The sequence below is a fragment of the Neomonachus schauinslandi genome, chromosome 14 (assembly GCF_002201575.2).
Source record: "Neomonachus schauinslandi chromosome 14, ASM220157v2, whole genome shotgun sequence".
Classification (NCBI taxonomy): Eukaryota; Metazoa; Chordata; class Mammalia; order Carnivora; family Phocidae; genus Neomonachus; species Neomonachus schauinslandi.
In genome coordinates, this window is record NC_058416.1 from 84,278,676 (window position 1) to 84,299,455 (window position 20,780).

The 20,780-nt window shown below is 39.0% G+C and overlaps 3 protein-coding genes across 4 annotated transcripts in view; 1 reads left to right on the forward strand and 2 right to left on the reverse strand.

Annotated features, from left to right (window-relative positions):
* RAD9B (RAD9 checkpoint clamp component B) overlaps positions 1-3,408 on the reverse strand; it is a 39,877-nt gene extending 36,469 nt beyond the window's left edge. The window contains exons 1-3 of the mRNA XM_021698629.1: positions 3,251-3,408; positions 1,208-1,278; positions 257-409 (exon numbers count right to left, since the gene is read on the reverse strand). Of these exons, the coding sequence (XP_021554304.1) occupies positions 257-409; positions 1,208-1,278; positions 3,251-3,287 (261 nt within the window). The 5' untranslated portion in view covers positions 3,288-3,408. The remainder of the gene's footprint in view (positions 1-256; positions 410-1,207; positions 1,279-3,250) is intronic.
* A 79-nt stretch (positions 3,409-3,487) lies between these two features.
* VPS29 (VPS29 retromer complex component) lies at positions 3,488-11,434 on the forward strand. Of its 2 annotated transcripts, XM_021698683.1 has the most exons (5): positions 3,498-3,586; positions 5,656-5,667; positions 7,890-8,081; positions 10,481-10,716; positions 10,957-11,434. In XM_021698683.1, exons 1-5 carry the CDS (start codon positions 3,584-3,586, stop codon positions 11,072-11,074), a joined length of 561 nt encoding a protein of 186 aa, XP_021554358.1. In that variant the 5' UTR covers positions 3,498-3,583; the 3' UTR covers positions 11,075-11,434. The 2 variants fall into 2 exon arrangements, with proteins under 2 accessions (XP_021554359.1, XP_021554358.1); XM_021698684.1 differs by lacking the exon at positions 5,656-5,667 and having other exon boundaries at positions 3,488-3,586.
* An 802-nt stretch (positions 11,435-12,236) lies between these two features.
* On the reverse strand, positions 12,237-20,304 carry FAM216A (family with sequence similarity 216 member A). The gene is made up of 7 exons (XM_021698568.2): positions 20,141-20,304; positions 18,580-18,620; positions 15,871-15,992; positions 14,644-14,773; positions 14,381-14,564; positions 13,752-13,834; positions 12,237-12,609 (listed from the first exon to the last, which is right to left on the reverse strand). The coding sequence occupies exons 1-7, from the start codon at positions 20,230-20,232 to the stop codon at positions 12,497-12,499; spliced, it is 765 nt and encodes a 254-aa protein (XP_021554243.2). The 5' UTR covers positions 20,233-20,304; the 3' UTR covers positions 12,237-12,496.
* Between the last annotated feature and the right edge of the window lie 476 nt (positions 20,305-20,780).

The window sequence follows — 20,780 nt, forward strand, 5'->3', positions numbered from 1 at the left end:
TGTGTGTGTGTGTGTGTGTGTGTGTGTGTGTGTGTGTGTGTGTGTGTGTACACACACACACCATATCTTTACCCGTTCATCTGTTGATGGACATCTGGGCTCTTTCCATAGTTTGGCTATTGTGGACATTGCTGCTATAAACATTGGGGTGTCCTGCATGCCTTTTTAACCATGTATTAAATGCAGAATAGATGACATGTACTATGTAATAAATATTTCTACACTACAAGAGAAAACCAGGGCCACTTATATTTACCTTCATTCCCAATTTGCAATTTAAATTTGATATTGTCGAATCATTCTCATTTACTTTCACTGAGGTTGACCATTGATAATGTTGAAAAAACACAGGAGAGAAGAGGACACATCCATATGCTGATCGACAAGAATTCACAGATCTTAAAGCAAGCTGAAAAATAAGAGATATTAAAGAAAAAATCAACTTTCTCTAAATGATTAATTCAAAAAATTCTATTATGTTTAACACTGCAATTAAATGTGTTCAAATAAGGCTATGGGATGGTAACTGCATTATATGGACTACATTATAAATATGAATTATTATAGATACTAAATGGGTAGCATCATACACTGTATATTGAATTTGCATACATATACATACATGGATACACATCTGTATTGAATACATAACTCTAAAGTCTTGCAGGTTGAAATTGTAAAGTTGTGAATGCCTTTAACTTTTATGCACAAAGTGACAGAAGGCAATGTAAGGGGGGCAAAAAGATGGCAGCAGAATGGCAATCTCTTGCCTCATCTAAAGCGAGAAACCGTCGGACAGCTCCAGCCAACTACTTCCACCTGGGAATGCTGGCCCCAAACTGTCAGATCTTCTAAGCTTTTAAGAGAAGCAAGAAACTCAGATCTTTATATGGACTCTCCCAATTTTTAAGCTTAGAAAATTATTTCATTAAAAAACAAAGCACAGTGCATTCCCACAAAACACTTCTGCAAGCCATATCTAGCCTCTTGACCACCACTTTGCAATTTCTGATTTAAATCTCTTGTGTTTCTCTGCATGATTTTTATAATATGCTCTCAATGTATTCAGATATATAAAATAAAGATGAACAGTGAAAGGGATAATTACAATTTCTGGGTTTCCTAGTTAACATTCAATCTGGGCTGGGGTCTTTAAACACCTTCTTTTGCCTTAATAGATGGTATATATGTTAATTTTCTTACTTACACCTTTTTCAGATGGGTCTAGCCACAGCTCGTCACTGATTCGTGATAGAGCTTGGATTGCTTTCCCAAATACTACAGAGAAAAAGAAAGGTACTGCTTACATTCTTTCCTCAAACAATAAATACAAATCATAGGACTACTTCAGCATTCACAGGACTCAAGTTTTAATGCATAAAGAACAGTGTTTTATAGACTAATGCTAAAAATTGCTTTAAATACATAATAATACTCTTGACAAAATGCTAGACACACAGTAAGAGCTCAATAAATTTACAGCGTGTGCAAAATGATAAAATGCACACTCTTCCTTTCTGTATATTTGCATGGGGCAACTGTGGAAAGCCAATTTCCATACTAATGTATTTTTAGATTTGGTTTAAATAAATATATTACCCCGCCCCCCCCCAAAAGAAGTGTGAAAACAGAGCATGGACGGATTTGAAGGGATTTAATAACTTCATGGGTGGCAAGGTCAAAACAAGTCACGAGAGAGAAATTAGAGGCATTCAAGATGCATCTCTGATATTTGAGGGTAGCATGCAAGATGCCAGATCTTCCCACCAAACACACTCAGATGCCCTGTAAGGAAGAGAGGCTAGGCTGGGTGACCTATTTGTCTAATCTGATATGACACTGTTAATATTCTAAAGAATTATGAGTAAGTACAAAATGTGGCAAACACATAGAGGATATAATGCGAGGCCCAGGTGGTTATTATGCAAGGCCCACGTTGGGCTCCATGCTCAGCATGAACTCTGCCCCTCTCTTTACTCGCTTCCCCCACTTGTGCTCTCTCTCTCTCAAATAGATAGATAGATAGATAGATAGATAGATAGATAGATAGATAGATAGATAGATAAAGTGGATGACCACACCAATCCATAGAACAGTAGAAAAAAGAAAAAATTCCAGGACATAAAATCAGATTATAATGCTTAAGAATCAGAATTGTGTGCATTGGGGGTGCCAGCCTGAAACTGAGATGGGATGATGGGGGGATTCGGGGAGATGGAGGCATTTCTCCCTTTTTACCACTTCACATTCAACACTTTCTCCTGGAGCTGCCTGACGCAGACCTTTCACTCATCCGATGCCTAGTTTTTGAGCACCCACTACGTTCCAAGCACAATCCACTGTGATGGGGGTAGAGCAATGAACAGGACAGGAACAGCTCCTGCCCTCACAGTGCCTTGCGTACAGTCCAGGAGGAAAAGCAAAAACAATCATACAAATAGTTGTTTATTGAGAACCGAGCTATACACTGCGAGAGAACTTCTAGAACTCTGAGAACCTGTAACAGCTGGGAGCTTGTGCTTCCCTTTCCTGTTCTTTACCGCCGTTCCATGGATGGCCTCAACCCAGGGGAAGCTAACCATGACACAAGACGCCATTCTACGATCACTTCCGGGTTACAATCTGTAGGAAACCGTTCTTTTCTTAAACAGAGACATCCCCGAGGAACTTAACGTTTAAGTACATTCTCATCTATTATTGAGCTCTTTACATGCATCTGTTTCATTCCTACAACAAGCCGTGTGACGAAAATGCTGTTATTATTCTCATTTTTACAGATGAGGAAACTGAGCCCCACAGTGATTCAGTGGTTTGTCCCAGGTCATACATCAAAAAATGGTAGAATCTGAATAAAAACCAGGTCGATGCTTTCCTCATGGCACTAAAATACTTTTTACTGTCTAAGCATCATTTTTCCCCCAACTCCTCCTCACGCAGTCCTTATCATTCCGAGTTTGAGGCCCACATTCCCAATCTCTGTTCCAATGGTGCAGTTTCATTTCATGGAAACCGAGGACAATGAATACTATGCATACATAAATGCAGATGGGCCCTCTTCCTCCCCTCGGAAGCTACTAGGAGCCTGGGTGGGTGGCGGCTGTTCAGGGCCAGGCCTTGTGTCGCCATACCCTACGCATAAAGGACAATGGGGAAATCGCCCCCATGAATCTTAGTCTTTCTCTTTCTCTCTCTCTTTTTTTTTTTTTTGCTTTCCCTTTTCTAATTAGGAATGCAAGAAAAGTCGCTCCACCTTTCACCTGACTGCCGCTCATCCCGCACTTCAGCATGGCCGCGAGCCCTAACAAGCCGCGCTCCAAGGCGCGCCTCGGCTCGACGGCCCCAGATGCCCGGATGTCGCCCGCTCTTTTCGAAGCTTCGAGATCTTACTCCTCCCGCCCCCACGCCACCATTTCCCAAAGAGCAGCTGTTTTACGGCGGGGAAGGGCCTCTGCGGGCCTCCGTAGGCCGTCTCCCACCAACATCATCTGTCATTGGCTGAGAGCGAGGTGGGCGGGGCGCCGAGGAGCCCGAGGAAGAAGGCGGCGGCGGCGGTGGTGGTGACTGAGCGGAGCCCAGTGACAGGATGGTGAGGACGGCAGATGCGGCGACCGAGGCCTAGCTGTGGGCCGCGGTGCTGCGTCCTTGGGAGCAGCTGGGAGTCTCTAGGCGAGGGCGTGGGCCATTCCGGGGGTCGTGGCGGGCGCAGCCCAAGGCCAGGCCTGGAGAAGGCCCAGGGGGAGGGCAGGGGAAGATGAGGAGCAGCCACCTCTGGCTGCGGCCCGCTCTGGCCTCGCACCCCCACCCCAGGGGCCAGAGGACGTCCGAGGGGGAAAGGGCCCCTCTCAGCGGCTCGTCCTGTCACGAGACCCGCACGCCCGAGTCGGGAAAGGCCTTTGGGCCTGGGCCTCCAGCGTCCCCGAGAAAGGGGCACGGTCCCCTCCTTTTCCAGACGTTTCCCTACTCCTTTCCCTTAAAAGGCACCTCCCGCTGGTTGGGGTATACCGGTTGCCACCCGCATGTGTTGAAAGCTGGCTTCTTGGATGCAAAACGGGAAGTAACGAGCAGAATCCCCTATCCATTTTGGTTTGCCATCTGGGGAAAAGGGGTACAAACTGAACTATCCCCTTCGCCCCTGAAATAAAGTGCAGCTGCCATTGAAATGTGGTAGTGAGTCCTCAGGGGACTGGATTTGGCTCTTAGAATGGCTGGAACTATTGTTTCCTAAATGGTTTATAAGCTCCTTGAAATTGGAAAATTTTGTGAATATGTGTGTTTTTCCAGGTAAGGAGCCAGTGTTGGCGCCAAGGGGTACGTTGGGGAGTTTTACCTCCGTCGTTTATCAGATTGCCCAGCCAGCTTCAAGGCAGGCCCCCAACCCGCTGGCCTCCAATAGGTTTCCGCCCCTAAGACCTTCCTACGTAAAAACTCAGGAGCTGCTACTGGAGAGGGCTCGTAGCTGTAATCAGATTTTCAGAGGTGCCCTTCACCCCCTAAAAAGTTAAGAACGTGTTCAAAAGGAGCTCTGATTATCTTGCTATTTGTGTTGATGAGGGTAACTCTAAAGGGACTTTTCTTTCTGATGAACATCCATTGCATTTTTAAGATTATCACAGTTCTGTGACAAGCATAGCCTTTGAGGTGGCTTATAGATGTGACAGCCAAAGATTTATGGTTTATGCTTCTTTAGTGTCTTGTATATGTGAAAGGCTTTAATCCCGTTTTTGATTTTTGCTTCTAAACAGACTCCAGTTTAGAGAGATCGGTTTACAGTAATTTTGAGACAGTTTTGAGAAGATGACATATGATTCCATACTCATGTTTCTAAAGTTTTTCCTGAAAGATGAACACTTCTTTAGGGTAGTTATACTGGAACATAACTTGTCACCTGAGATAGAACTGGGTAAAATTTAGCATTAGCTGATTCTTTTATGATTAAAAATCTTTCATTTGGCAACGTAGACTAGAAATGATCAACACTCAGTAGTGTCCAGAGCCTAGGGGCAGCGAATTCAGGTGTGGAGAAGGTCCAATTTTAGCTGGAGGAATGTGTTTGGTTTTTTATCATCTTTAGTTGGTGACTTCACCATCTGATAATGTATTCAGAGTGCTGTGTTAGATCTATACAAAATAATGATCTAGCTGCGGCATAAATTTTCCAGCTACTAGAATTTTGAACATAAGAGAATTAAAATCAGTATACTTGAGGAATAATTAGTCCTTAAGAATCCGCAAAATGTTAGCTTTCTTTTACGTTGTTACTGATGAATTTTCCAAATGGTCTTATAAAATTCTAAACAGAACAGGAGACGAAAGGGAAGGGAGTCAATATAGAGAATAAGATTAGAAGTAGAAAAAATTGACAAGGCAGATTTTTTTTTTTAAGAGAGTGTGTATGTGTGTGTGTGTGTGTGTGTGTGTGTCATGTTTAAAAATACAGCAAATGGTTCTTTTGGTATTGTTTTGAGCAAAGCCAGTTTTTAACATTTTCTTTCATAACACTCAGAAATCATTAACAATTGTTTGCATATTCATTTGATATGAGTTTTTTGTTGCTCTGTTTTTGGTTTCTTTTCGTTGCTTTCTTTTAACATTGGTCATGTTTCACCCCTTTTTTTTCATTCCCCTGTCTGCAATCAACTTCTTCATTCCACTAAGGCTGGGCACAGAGTAAGTTTCTTCTCTTAGCTCGTACTAACAACGGTGGTCGGGTGGCTGATTACTGGGATTTTCACCCTTTTACAGTCTATCCAACAGGAAGTAGCCAAATTCCTATGCTTTGATTGGGTTGGTTCTTTATTTGAATTTAACAAGACTGCCATTTCCAGGATCTTTTGCTTTCTCAAAAGACTATAAACTTTGTCTAACCTGAACTGTCCAAAGTGTGGAATTTGGGCAAGGACATTCCTCAAAGTATGACATTTGTTATGTGACACTGTTTCCCCAATAACTTAGTCACCTATATGAAACAAGAGTTTTAGTAAGAATCTTTACTAGTTTGAAATAATTTTTGTTTGCTCATTCATATAGTTATATCTTTAAACTGCTAATAATCTGGATACACTTTGGCATAATCCATAATACATGATAGAATTTAGGTCATCGATCATTATAAAGTATCATGTCATACTAATATTCTTTTTAGCACATTCAGATTGAACAGCTCATTCATTTATCTTTCATCCTGCAATAGACATAGACCCTTTATGAGTTTGAGGTTCTTTTTTTTTTTAATATAGAAATCTATTTTTTACCTTTTTCTCAAATGCCAGCTGCCTACATTAACTATGTACTTCAATTCCTATCTGAAGGGATCCCCCTCTAAAGATGAAGATTGTTCTCTCTCCAGGTACTTTTGCATTGATTACCAAAGAGGGTGGAAACTTCATAGTGGTTTTTAGTTTTACACTAAGATGTTTTATCCACTAAGATCTGGATTGAAACAATTAAGTCATTGAACAAATACCAGCCGAAACTACTCTTTAAAAAGAAGAAACTTATTTAACAGTTTATTTTTAAAGTGTGCTAGTTTTGTAACCTTGTGTTACTTCAGTTACTCTGTGTCCTTTGTAATCATGTTGATATTTGTTGCAAGATGAATCAAGTTTGTTTTAGTAATAATTCTAGTTTCACACATTTTGTTTTGATTAAGTTTAAAAGTCTATGGTGGCAAAACTTTTCTGTTTTTATTTTACTTTAGATATTTAATGTTTTCTTGGATGATATTAAGGAAGAGTCATGCCTTCTTTAAAAGCTGTTAAAGGGCATGTACATTTATGGATGGGATGTCTGTGTGGGAAAACATCCTGTTACAGAATGAAGGTGTTTATACTAATCAACATGAAGAAATTGATTGTTGTCCTTTGGACGATAAATAGTTAAAATGACCTTTTGACAATATTCCATTAAATGACTGAATTAAGTAATGTTTATATGTCAATTTTTTAAATTGTAAAATTAAAGTTTTACAGGATTGAGGTTTTTTTAAAGTGCAAAATTTATTTTTGTCATCTGAGACTGTATTACAACTCTAAACCACCTTCTCCTAAATTCATCACTTATTTAGCTGATCTTTCTCTCTCTCTCTCTCTCTCTTTTTTTTAAATGCTCAAATGCACATGAAAGACTGTGAAGATGTTATTTTAAGTTTGGGAACCAAACTGAAGATACATAGGTCATTTAATCTAGATAGTAAAAATATGACAGTGAGGATTTCTCATAAGGAAGGAGGAGAGAATAGTGATCAGAATTCAAAAGCACGGGTTTGTCCTATTGAAACTCTATGAAACATAGGCTGTTTTTATTCCTTTGTCTATATAGCTAATAGTTTTTAGTAACAAATATTGTAAATTTTGGCTACTTTTCCTCCAAAGAGTTTCAGTCTAGTAAACATAAATTATAGAATTAAGTTTTTTCTCTATCACTACATTTTTAACAATTCTCTTTATTAATGTTCCTGGAACATTGGAATCAGTACACTATGTTTTACATTATAGCTGCAGAAATATGAATTACCCTATCACTCAAAAATGCCAAATTCCATAGGACCCCGTAGTATATTTTTCATTTTGCAATTTTTTAAATTCAGTGTCATTTATAGGTCTCTAAATGAATTGCTTGAGAAAGCCTGATTTTATTCTTGGTAAATAGAATGATGACCTGTATTATGTATACACACGGTTTATGACCAAAATAAAATAAGGCTGATTAGAACAGAGTATGTTACCATATGTGTCTTTGTTTAAATGGTCATGGTAAGAACTGTATGGATAACTTCCGCTTCTTTGGGTTCTGGAATCTCTGCTTAGTTTAAAGGGGAGTTAAGAGAGGAGAACATCTTGTTTTGACGTCATGTTTGACCTTACACCTTGTCTCACCTTGACACTTTAAAGTTGGTGTTGGTGTTAGGAGACCTGCACATCCCACACCGGTGCAACAGTTTGCCCGCTAAATTCAAAAAACTGCTCGTGCCGGGAAAGATTCAGCACATTCTCTGTACTGGAAACCTTTGCACCAAAGAGAGTTATGACTATCTCAAGACTCTGGCCGGTGATGTTCATATTGTGAGAGGAGACTTCGATGAGGTGATGTATTTCTCTTTACATTCACAAATATTTCTTCTCTTGATTCTTACATATGTAAGCTTTATCCTTTACACCTGAGTTTCGCAATTGTCGAGGTTTTTTTGTTGTTGTTGTTAACTTCCCAAATACAAATTTACTACACATACTTGTCCCTTACTCTTTGAAAATCACCGATGTTAGACTATTCGGTAAACATATTAAATACTTGTTCTAAACTAAATTGATTGGGGCACCTGGGTGGCGCAGTCATTAAGCATCTGCCTTCAGCTCAGGTCATGATCCCAGGGCCCTGGGATCGAGCCCTGCATCGGACTCCTTGCTCGGCGGGAAGCCTGCTTCTCCCTCTTCCGCTCCCCCTGTTTGTGTTCCCTCTCTCGCTGTGTCTCTCTCTGTCAAGTAAATAAATAAATCTTTAAAAAATAAATAAATAAAATCTTTAAAAAATAAATAGATATGGAATAAAAGTGATTTTGTCACTTTTTTTATAGTACTATTATTTAGTTTATAAAATTTTTATTACAGACTTACCACCACCGCTGCTATCCTGTTCCAAGCCACCATATCACTTTCCTGTGTTCCAACTTTCTCATTCTACCCTTCCTCCCTCCATAGTTTGTTCTCTAAGTCGCAACCAGTGTGATCCTTTTTAGATGAAGTAAGGTCACATCACCACTATGCTGAAAACCCTCCTGTGGCTCTCTAACTTCAGGATTAACTACAAAGGGGCATGAGGAAGTTTGGGAGGTGATAAAACTGTCCTGGGTCTTGATTGTGGCAGAGCTTACACAACTGTATGCATTTGTCAAACCCCCTTAAATTGTACTAAAAAGAGTAATTTCACTGTATGTGAATTATACCTCAATAAACCTGACTTTAAAGAACAAAGAAGTTCTGGGATTGCAGCTTTGTCTATTAGTTCATAATGAGATTTTAGGCAAATTACATCCTTTTTCTGGCCTTAGTTTCCTCTTATGTAAATATGATTGGAATAGATGATTTTTAAGATCCCAACCCATACTAACATTATATGATTTAGCATGATAAATCTGATGTGTGAAGAATTTCCTTTGTATTTCTGGTAAGCTTTTTCATAGATCATTTAACTTCATTGGTGCTGTTTACTGGGGTTCCTTTATACCAAACTGAATAAGCATAGTCTTTTTCTTTTTTTTTTTCTTTAGTGGATTTTTTTTTTTTAAGATTATTTATTTATTTATTTGACAGAAAGAGACACAGTGAGAGAAGGAACACAAGCAGGGGGAGTGGGAGAGGGAGAAGCAGGCTTCCCACGGAGCAGGGAGCCTGACATGGGCCTCGATCCCAGGACCGTGGGATCATGACCTGAGCCAAAGGCAGACGTTTAACGACTGAGCGCCCAGGCGCCCTCTTTTTAGTGGATTTTAAAAAAGAGTTCAGATAATCTTTCACCTGGGGGCAAAAGACAGGGAGATGAGAAGGGAAGGGGCAGATTTCTTGTCAATAAATAGAATATAGGTTTGGTTGGTTAAAAACATATTTGCGGTTCTGTTTGTGTTATGCTAAAGAGAGTTTCAGTAGCAAGAATTAAAATTTTTTGCTTCTGATTTGGCTCAACCACTTACTAACGTGTGACCTTGGGCAAGTTATTTTAACCTCTTTGCCTCAGTTTCCTTATCCATAAAATGGGGATCATAATAGAAGCTACCTCGGGATGCCTGGGTGGCTCAGTTGGTTAAGCGACTGCCTTCGGCTCAGGTCATGATCCTGGAGTCCCGGGATCGAGTCCCGCATCGGGCTCCCTGCTCGGCGGGGAGTCTGCTTCTCCCTCTGACCCTCCTCCCTCTCATGCTCTCTGTCTCTCATTCTCTCTCTCTCAAATAAATAAATGGAATCTTTGAAAAAAAAAAAAAATAATAGAAGCTACCTCTTGGGATTGTCAGTATTAAATAGGTTGATACTTATAAAGCCCTTAGTGCCTGCTTCATACTAAGTGCTATATGGGTGTTAACTATCATTATTATTTGAAGCCATCTATATAATAAAGTCTGGGATATAATTTGAACACACTTAGCTTATAGGTCATATGCCTAGGATTCTTAGGTAGAGGAAACTCACAAATATGGGGGAATAATTATTCTCTACAGCATTCCCCAAAGAACTCATATTCTGTTAAAAAAAAAAAAAAAAAGATAAACACGAGGCAGGGATTGCTTGATAAATTCCAGTTTATCTGGAATAAGTTATGTTTCGAGCATAGTTGTAGCCTTAGAGACTGAGGAGAAATCAAATATTTAATAAATGTGTTGGTTGGGGAGCACTGTATCAAAATATCCACATGGGATTGAATATTTAACCAGGTTTTTTAAACATGAATATCTCTAAAAATATATGTATATTTTTATGTCTGTTTCTTATTTTAGAATCTGAATTATCCAGAACAGAAAGTTGTGACTGTTGGGCAGTTCAAAATTGGTTTGATCCATGGGCATCAAGTTATTCCATGGGGAGATATGGCCAGCTTAGCCCTGTTGCAGAGGCAGTTTGATGTGGACATTCTTATCTCAGGACACACACACAAATTTGAAGCATTTGAGCATGAAAATAAATTCTACATTAACCCAGGTTCTGCCACTGGAGCATATAATGCCTTGGAAACGTAAGTAGTAATTTGGGGATTTGGGGATTTTTTAAAGTTAATAATTGCATGTGTGACATTTCATAAAGAAGAAATGCAACCATTTCAATAATTATAGCCTTTTGGGCAATCTTCTTTTGGTGATTATTTTCAATATATAACAACTAGAATTCTCCTTGAATCCAAACTGTTGTAAATTCAAATTTTTAGTGCTGGTGCTTTTTAGTACAAAACACTGACATTATTTATATTTTCTTCCAGAAACATTATTCCTTCATTTGTGTTAATGGACATCCAGGCTTCTACAGTTGTCACTTACGTGTATCAGCTAATTGGAGATGATGTGAAAGTAGAACGAATTGAATATAAAAAATCTTAAAAGCCAGGCCTGTCTTGCTGGGCTTTTTTTCATTCCCCTGTTCAAATCAAGTAATTAAACATTTATGAGCCACAAAATTATATCACTTTTATAATATTTTGCAGTAAAATAGATCATCTTCTGTTAATACAATGTTCTAAGCTTCTTGTAAACTATATGTTCCGTTTCCATATATGATTTCTCTGAGGAAATGTCCGTCATACAGTAAATGGTCCCATGCTAAGAAAAATATACCCTTGTAAATATCTTCAAAGTTGATATCTGGAACTTTATTACAAAAGTAGTGCATGAGGAAAAAAAATCTAGACTTTCTTGTATACATTTTTCTCTCCAGTAATAAACAGTTACCTTTCATTTATACTTTCTTGATAAACTGTGTTTTAATTTTTAAAAATCATAAAAATTAGAGACCATATGAAACTGCACCCAAGCATCAAAGTGATGAGGTAGATGGGTTGACCTTACGCGGCTCATTTCTTACAATGTTCTGGGTCATAATGTTGGGCTCAGATTTGACCTTCTAAAGAATATACTATATTGGGGCACCTGAGTGGCTCGTCATTAAGTGTCTGCCTTCGGCTCAGATCCTGGACCGAGCCCTGCATCGGGCTCCTTGCTCAGTGGGGAGTCTGCTTCTCCCCTGCCTGTCGCTCCCCCGGCTTGTGCTTGCTCTCTCTCACTGTCTCTGTATCAAGTAAAATCTTTAAAAATATATATATATACACTATATTGACATTAGCAATAATTCCTCAAACTGTTGCTTTAAATTGCCCTATTCCTATATTTCAAGTTTTAATTTGTGTGTGTGTGTTTTTTTAGAAAGGAAGCACAGTAGAGTGAATACATAATGTAAAGAATCTTCTCGGTACAATTACTCCCAACTTACTCTAGTTTGAGAGTCCAAGTGTTTGGCAATTTTCATAAAATAGGGCAAATTGATACTTCCATTTTTAAGTTGTATTCAAGCAGTAAATATTTATTAAACACCTTTTTTGCAAGTCTCTATAAATACTATTCTGTATCAGTCTATTTTGGAGCTTTCCTTAGCCCAATCAAGAAAATACTTGTAGGGGATTCTCATGTTTTTGTCTTAGGACTTACTGTAAGGTGAAAAGGAATTATACAGTTTATTTGACAGATTTAAAGAAAAACAATTTTAAGCGACAAGAAAATTTTTAATTGTATCTAGCTAGAAATACAAGCATATATTACACATAACTCTTATTACACAAATATCATTAGTACGTGGAACTACATCAAACCAATTAATTACACTGTTGTAAACGTTTCTGAACAAACTAAAATTACTTAATGACTTCATGGTGAATAACAATACTATCCTAAATGTATAAAGAGGACACAATTAACAACCACTCCCCCCCTTTTGGCACCTCATCAATTCACAAGACAAGGCTGTGAAGTTCACATCAGATGTTCTCCTTGTTCTTCAATTGACATCGATTGCATACACTTATTTAGTAAATCTTCTTCCTTTTTTTCTTCATTCATGTATGATTCAGAATCATTTGTAGAAACTGAAAGAAAAGTTTATAATGTCTGTTTTGGAAATAAAGGTGTATTTCATCCTGAAAATTGAGATTTGTATATAAAAACCACCTTCAAAATGATCTACCTTAGTAATAAGGCTTTCACAAAAACAAATCGCCCCAATTTTCAAAACTTAACCTTCCCCCTTCCCCCAAATCTCTTACTTTTTAAAATAAGATACCCAGTAAGTAGTGTATTCAAGCCAAGTTATCGTATAGCAAATTTTCTGTTACTAAGTCCTATTTTGTCTTTGCTCGTCAAAATCTTTTGGTTACGGGAAGGTCATAGCTTCAGCATTCTCCTCTCCTTAAGCATTAAGTTCCTACTCCTCTCTCTTCTCTCAGGGACCACAGGGACTTTCCCCCTACCTGGGGTTCCTCCAGCTATTATCTTTGGACCCAGACTTACTTTCTCCCCTGCCATTTCCCTCATTTCTTGGACTGTCACACAGCAATGGGATAGGAGTTCAGAAGGCCTAACTTCCCTACTTCCTATCTACTTCCCTACTCATTGTAGGAACAACTACAAAATTGTTTAACTTCCACTTAATCCTTTCCACTTTATCAATTCTGAGGAATACTTCTGAGCATTCTTTCTTCCCCTTTTGCCCTTTTCATTTTGTAGTATTCTGCACTTGTAGGATCCTTTATGCTGATACTTACCAACTCTGGATTTATCAGAGTTGCTCCGCAAAATTTTGATACCACTGGGTTGGCTTGCTTCCACTGGTTTGTTGAATATTAAAATTATAGAGGTGATACAGCCCTTCATAAACTATGATGCCATACAAAATATGTTGTCCATCCAAAAATGGCACTATCTCATAAAAGTGCTATGGCTTGAAAAAGTCATGTTTGTGGCTCTGGGTTCTAACAAATTCATTCTGTTAAGTCTCTGACCTTGATATTATAAATACCTTTGTTTAGAAGTACCTTGAATCTTACTCCCCTGAGCAGTATGTTCTTTTAAGTGAAAGCAGAAACTGTATTTCATACTCATTTGGAGAATTAAAAGCAAATCACATTCTACATTTTTAATGTCTTCTGTAATAGAAATGAAATTATTGGGTTTAATATTTTTTTAAGCATAAGAGCTTTCAAAATGCATATTTTTAAAATTCCACATTTACCTGATTGCATGAACAGTTTGCCTGGTTTTCTAAAAATCTTCAGTGACTTACATCTTGTTTTAGATGCATATCCAGTTTTTAAACTATAAGAAAGAGAAGCATCTTAATTGGAACCAGCAAAATCAACAGCTGTCTAATGCATGTGGAAGACCATATAAATTCTTTTTATTAAGCCGCCAGCTTCACCCAAAAGACTCTTGCAGTCTCCTTTGACTTACTAACCCTGAAACGCAAAGCTAACTACTGTAGTGCAGGTTGAATAATCAGGCTGCTGCTTCTCTTTTTTTTCTTATTTCCTTTTTTTTGTTTATAGTATTCTGTGCAGAAGCAACCATATGCTCCTTTTGGAAGTGTTTGTATTATTTTAAATTTGAGTGGGAATTACTGAAAAGGGCAGTCTTGCAGATCTCTAGCTGATCAAGAAATTTTTAGTTCCACAAAATGTGTTCTAAAAGGAGTGGCATATCCCAGTCAGATCAGTAAAGAGACTGTAAGATCCTTTTGTGCTTTTTGTCTAACCTATTCTGAATTTAGCCAAATGAACTTATTAGGAAACAAGCTTTAATCTCAGCAATTGTTCAAATAAAATTGGGCTATATTTTCCTCCTTTTAAACAATAAGAAACAGACCCTTCTTTGTTTCTCACTGGTCGCCAAAGGGAATGCTGTAGGATCATTTCAGGCGCGGGTGCAACTGCCATGTTAGGAGGCCCCGAGTCCACTCTCTCCAGCTGGTGTCGCCATGTGGTGCAGGGGTAATGCTGCTTCTGGGAGGAACGAGAACTGAGGCGGCTCCTGTGATGAGTGAGGAAACCTGTCATACAGATCACCTCTGTTAGAAGACTCTCTGGTTTCTTGGGAGAACTAGTGTGAAACTAACGAGGTGCACCTGCCTGGCTTTTGGGAGCTGTGCTGGATCACATGCATGTACTGCCTCCTCATTAACGCCCGCAGATAGTTCGCATTATAGATCTTAGCAATGCTGCACAGATAACGCTTCTGGCCTGTGGTGAGGTCTGGATGCTAAAAGACAAACGATTTATAGGCACTGTAGAACAAGAGGTTGGCAATATTCTTATCTGAAGGGATGAATGTTCAGGAGAGCTGACCATCTGTACATTTTGCTTATTCAAATTCAACTATGCTAATCTGGCCCAAAAAAGAAAGAAATGGCCATTTAAACAGCACAAGTGACTGCCTGCCATTTCCACTCAAGTGATTCAGATGCCTCTGAGGGGTGAGAACCACTACCCTAGAAGAGTAAGGAGAGTAGGGATATGCTGTTCTGTGAGTCTTAGTTCCTGTGTGCCTCTCAGTGAGTGTAGGCATCTTACCTTCTAAATACAATTTTTGAGGTATCCTGTGGTACCTAAAAGCAACTCAGCTATTCTACTTAGTCTTAACTAAAGAAACAGTCTTTTCTAGCACCAGAAGAATAACTGTCTGTGTTGAACAGACTGAGGAGTAGTCTATTGGTCTTTGGTAAAAGTAATTTTAACTAAGATTTTCACTTGCTGATTTTAGAAAGTAACACTTAAAATGCAAGACTCCCCTGTAGATGTATGTGTGTATACACACACAGGATTTACTGAATGAATAGGTAAATCCAGAGAAAATTCAAAATGTTGGTCAGAAAAATTGACCAATTTGCACAGACTATTGAAACCTTCATTTGCATTGCTCTCACAGGGATACTTCTGGCAGTTATGACCTTTAATGGGTAACAGAGGTTCAACAGTTGTAAAATGCTGACTGCCATTTTCTTTACTTGCTTGCTTCTAATTTTACAGACCTTCAGTGGAAGCTATGAGTTTGGGTTTCCATCTCTAGAATGTAACTTTCCTTAGGGGAGTTGAGCTTCCTGAGTAAAGGTACATTAGATCCCAAGTATCATAAAGCCCTGAAAGAAATGATATGGATATGATAAGGAATCTATAATGATAAAAAGCCTTGTATTCATTTCATGAGTTTACTCAGCGGGTATTTATGGACTAGACAATAGGCTGAGTGTACCTTGTCTTTTGAAGTGCCTTACCCTCTAAGTAGCTTATCTTCAATAAAAAGTTCAGCTCTGAATACACAAATTTGGTATTTAAACAAAGTACTGGTACTTAGTATACCTTTAGAAAGGACGCATCGGTCATTGATTTAGGGATGTGAATTGCTTGAATTTGAGGAGTTTTCCACAACTCTTGCAGCTTGGCTATGTGTGTGTTCACTTTGTGTTCGTCTTTGATTCTGTCTGTAGGCAAGGACATTAAGTGAATTTCATGAGCAAACATCAACTCAACAAATTGATTATTAATATCTATATATTTACATGTGTCTGTGATTATCCTGGAGTAGTAGTATGAGTCATTCTGTTAAATTTGAAGAGACTGTATATGGCCATTTGGTTTTAGAGCATACAAAACTCTAAGATATTTGTAAACATTTACCATATATATATATATCATTATATATAGACTACATTATTTTGAACTTAGCTGAGATGCAAACTGTTGACAGTAGCTAATTTTTGTTAGCTTATTGTATGTCAGACCATATTAAACAGGAATATACATGCAGAACTTGCACTGTAAAGATTTATAACAATATTTTATCATTCATTTGACTTTAGCATATAGTATTAAACTCAAGATAGAATAACACAAATTTTATATCTTTAGTGAGGCAGTGTTGAAAGGAAGGGCTTTGCGGAATTTTACTAAAACTTATTTTTATACAATTTCAACGGATGTGGATAGATTAAAAGAACAGTTGTTTAATAAAAATAAAAGTTGAGACATATCTAGAAGAATGAAACTAGTTTTCAGTTTCAGACATACTGAAACCAGTAACTTAATTTAGGGTATAAACTTCAGTAGCACTTTGGGGAAAAACAGTATCTGGGAAAATTTCACTAGTGAATAACTCTTTGTAACCCTCCCCTTCTTCCCACACACTCCCTCCCTCCAGACAACTTTCAGTCACTACAGTCAGTATCACTGTAAATCAGTTTGCATTTTCTTGAGTTTGATTTAAATGGAAACATACAGTATATATTCTGTTTGTGTCTGGCTTCTTTCCCTCAACATATTTATACTGAAATCCATCAGTGTGTGATGTGTAACAATAGTTCATTCCTTTTTATTGTTGGGTTATATTCCAACAGATCACAATTTGATTATCCATCCACCGGTTCATGGACATCTGGATTGTTTCCAGTTTTAGGCTAGTATAAATAAAGCTGGCAGAACAGATTTTCAAGTTAAAAGTTTGTATTTAGAAGTTGAATTAAATAAACACAATTTTGTTTCAATACTGACAACAAAGGCCACTATAATTTTACATATTAAACTTTAGTTATTTATTTCTTCAAGATTTTGACAAATTGGAGAGTTAATTCAGATAAGTAAGGGTTATATTTGCTTTACTGAAGGACTAACTAGTTTGCCAACAAGGGGAAAATCATCTGGAAATTATGTTGTTATGACCTTTAAAATATAATTTGGAATCTATAATAATAAAAGTTTATTTTTTAAAAAATCCTTTTTCAAGTCATAAATGTGGACTAATTAAGAATATATCTCTTGTGTCCCTGCTAATCAATATTTCTGAGATGTGTATTATAGCCTGGACTAAAATTTAACTTCTCAAAAGCTTGATAACATTTCTTTACAGAAAATGAAACATTTATAAATATTAGTTAGGGGCTCCTGGGTGGCTCAGTCAGTTAAGCAGCTGACTCTTGATTTAGGGTCCAGTCACGATCTCAGGGTCTTGAGATCAAGCCCTGCATCCAGCTCCACGTTCAGCAGGAAGCCTGCTTGAGATTCTCTCTCCCTCTGCCTTCCCCCTCTCAAATAAATAAACCTTTTTAAAAAATAATAGTTAAACTCAAAGAGAAACACCCAACTGAAAAATGGGCAAAGGACTTGAATAGACTTTGGATGTCTCCAAGGAAGATATACAAATGGCCAATAAGCACCTGAAAAGATGCTCACTATCACTACTCGTTAGGGAGATATAAATAAAAATAACAGTGAAGTACCATTTTATACTCATAAGGATAACTATCATTTTAAAAAATGACAAGTGTTAGCTAGCATGTGGAAAAACTCAGACCGTGTGCATTGCTGGTGAAAATGTAAAATGGTGCAGCCCCTGTGGAAACAGTGTGGTGGTTCTTCAAAAAATTAAACAGAATAATCACCATATGATCCAGCAATTCCATTTAAAAACCACATTATTTGTATGTATATATGCATTTTTATGTATGTATATACACATAGATATGTGTCTGTGTGTTTTTCTCAGGTAACTGTAAGGACTATACATTTTCCAAGGAAAAGTATGAATCCAGGTTTATGTATCATTTAATTGAGATTGCTCCCCCCCCCAAAATGAGACACCTTTGGGGGTTTGTCTTACTCTCTTAATTCCAGCAGCTTTATCCTTTATTTCAAGTGAGAGGAAAAATAGCAGCATTGAAGTTGTTCAGGTTAGAATTTTTCCCTTCAATTTATTAAGTTGTTCAAGTTAGAATTTTTCCCTTCAATTTATAAACCCCAGGCCATACTCTTTGCTTTTCAAACACTGGTTATAACACAGTTCTTTTCAGATTCATTGCTATTTTGAAGTACTCTTTTTAAAATGCTTGATGTGAAATATCCTAACAAGAGAAAAAGAACCTGCTGGATTGTTCTTTGAAAATCTTAAAGACTAAGTTCACCAGGATGCTAATAAAGTCTATTTTTAAAAAGCCTTTGTGTTTGTAGTTACAGCAAAATTAGCATCTCCGAACCATGTTATTTATAAGTATTATTTGCTTTATATGCTCTACTTACCAATACCTTTGGAATTCTGATAATAAGAATGTCCAGCTGATCTGTTGGGGGGGGGGGAAAAGGATTTAAATAATATGTAATAATTGACAGCTTTATAAGCATTAAAGAAAGTATTTTAAATGAAAAAGAGACAGTATTGTATATGCTTTTTACTTTTCATGTTTCCATCAGATGGAATATCTTGCAAATTTTCTTCTGTAATCCTGGTGATATCCTAATGGCTCCAGGCTTTTTCCAAGTGAGTTGTCTGAGGTTTTTACCGTACTAGAAAGGATTTACCTTAGGCCAGATTTGGTCTTACTTTTAAGGTCTCTTAATCTAATTCCTACACTGAGCTCAATAAAGTAGTTTGGGCTTCTGCGTTATCTGTGGTATTTCCTTGCTCTCTTTATTTTTAATAAAGTAACTTGATATGGAAAAGACTATCTTGTTCTTTACTGTATGTAATTAAGGTATACTGGAACTGATAAATTGGTCTGGAATGTTTCTATTTTTGTACACGTTCTTTTTTCTTCTTTCAAATTAAGACAAAACAGGCTTCCTTCCTGCTTCCTTCAATTTATTCAGTGACCAAGTGTTCATTGATCTCCTGATATATTAGGATCCAGCACTTAGTCAAGCACTATAATGAACAGAAAAGACAAGACCCCATCTTTAACAGTCTTCCAGGGGCACCTGGGTGGCTCAGTTGGTTAAGCGGCTGACTCTTGATTTGGGCTCAGGTCATAATCTCTCGGGGTCCTCACTCAGTGGGGAGTCTGCTTGAGGATTCTCTCTCTCCCTCTGCCCCCCCCTACCGTGCACATCTGCACTCTCTCTCAAATAAGTAAATCTTTTTAAGAAAGTCTTCGATCCACTATATATATATAAATAATGGTCATGGGTGCAGCAGGAGCCATGACTGTGCTTTTGGAGAGGAACACCCCGCAGCTCTCACTTTTAGGGAAGAACTGATGGAAGGGATGAGAAGGTACTGAAGACTAATTGTCTTCAGCATCCGGGAAATAACAGTAAAAAACCTGCTCAAAATAAAATGGATTTATGAAGAAAAACTTCAGTGGGAAGAAAATGTCAAGATCAAGATGCCTCTAATATTCATAATTATCTGTCACATCGGCATTATGAATTCCCTGGACATAAAGGTGGCTAATGTCGCACACACGGAACTGATTTATTGACTTGGAAGCCCTCCGTTGAACCTCTGTTTCTGCTGGGCCCCCAACCCCCTCTTTTTGTAGAGATCCTGTGGGAGACTGCATATTTTCCAGCAGGTTTCGCAGCGCCCCCTCGGGGCAGAAAAATGCACCCAGGCAATTGTCGCAGTCCCCGCGTTTAGTCATTGCACCAACACTCAACCTTACCTCACAAGCCCTTCCCCTAAACAGTGAGTCGGCTTCCATCTGTCCCACCCCGGCCACAACAAAGGTTCTCCCCTCCTCTCACTCAGTCCACCGGGGACCAGTCCATTGGAGCAGCCAGCTCCCACCCCCTCCTCCACAGGGGATCCCGACCCGGGGCCGGTCGTCGTCCTCCCTAACCCCTCAGGGCCCCTCAGCCTCACCCGCCGCCGCCACCCTCGGTCCCGGCTACTGCGGGAGGCTCTGCGGAAGAGCTGCATTCTGTCCAGTCGGACCCCGGACCCTGGCCGGGCATCTCCTCCCCGGTGCCCGGACCTCGAGCAGCGTGCGGAAGCAGCCTTCCCCTCTCCCCTCCCCCGTCAGCACGCGTGCGTCAGGCCGGGCGATACTGGGGGTGAAGAGGCGGACGCCGTATTCTAGCCCCCTCCGATGTGCTCCGGACACTGCCCGAATAGCTTCGGGAGAGCGGGGAGGGCAGATGCACGACGCTGGAATTAAGTTGGGGGAGGGGCAGGAGTTCTTTAGTTGATTGCGCGCTTGCACGGTTTGTGGAAGGGAGCAGTCACGGAAGGAAATATACATGCCCTCTAAAACAGGAGGTGCCTTCCGGACCCTTAGTATTCCAGACCCTCTACAAATGTGCAGATCTTGACTGTCACCATATAGGTAAACATCAGTACGCTAACCAAGGACCACAGTCCCCGGCGCAGGGATGCACTGTTAGCCGTTATCACCAAGGCAACCAGGCGTCTCTAGTATCCCAACCGCCGATTTCCGCCAACTACTGCACACACGCAAACTGCCCTCCCTCCCCCCTCCCCCTCCCCCCTCCCCGCCTTAATC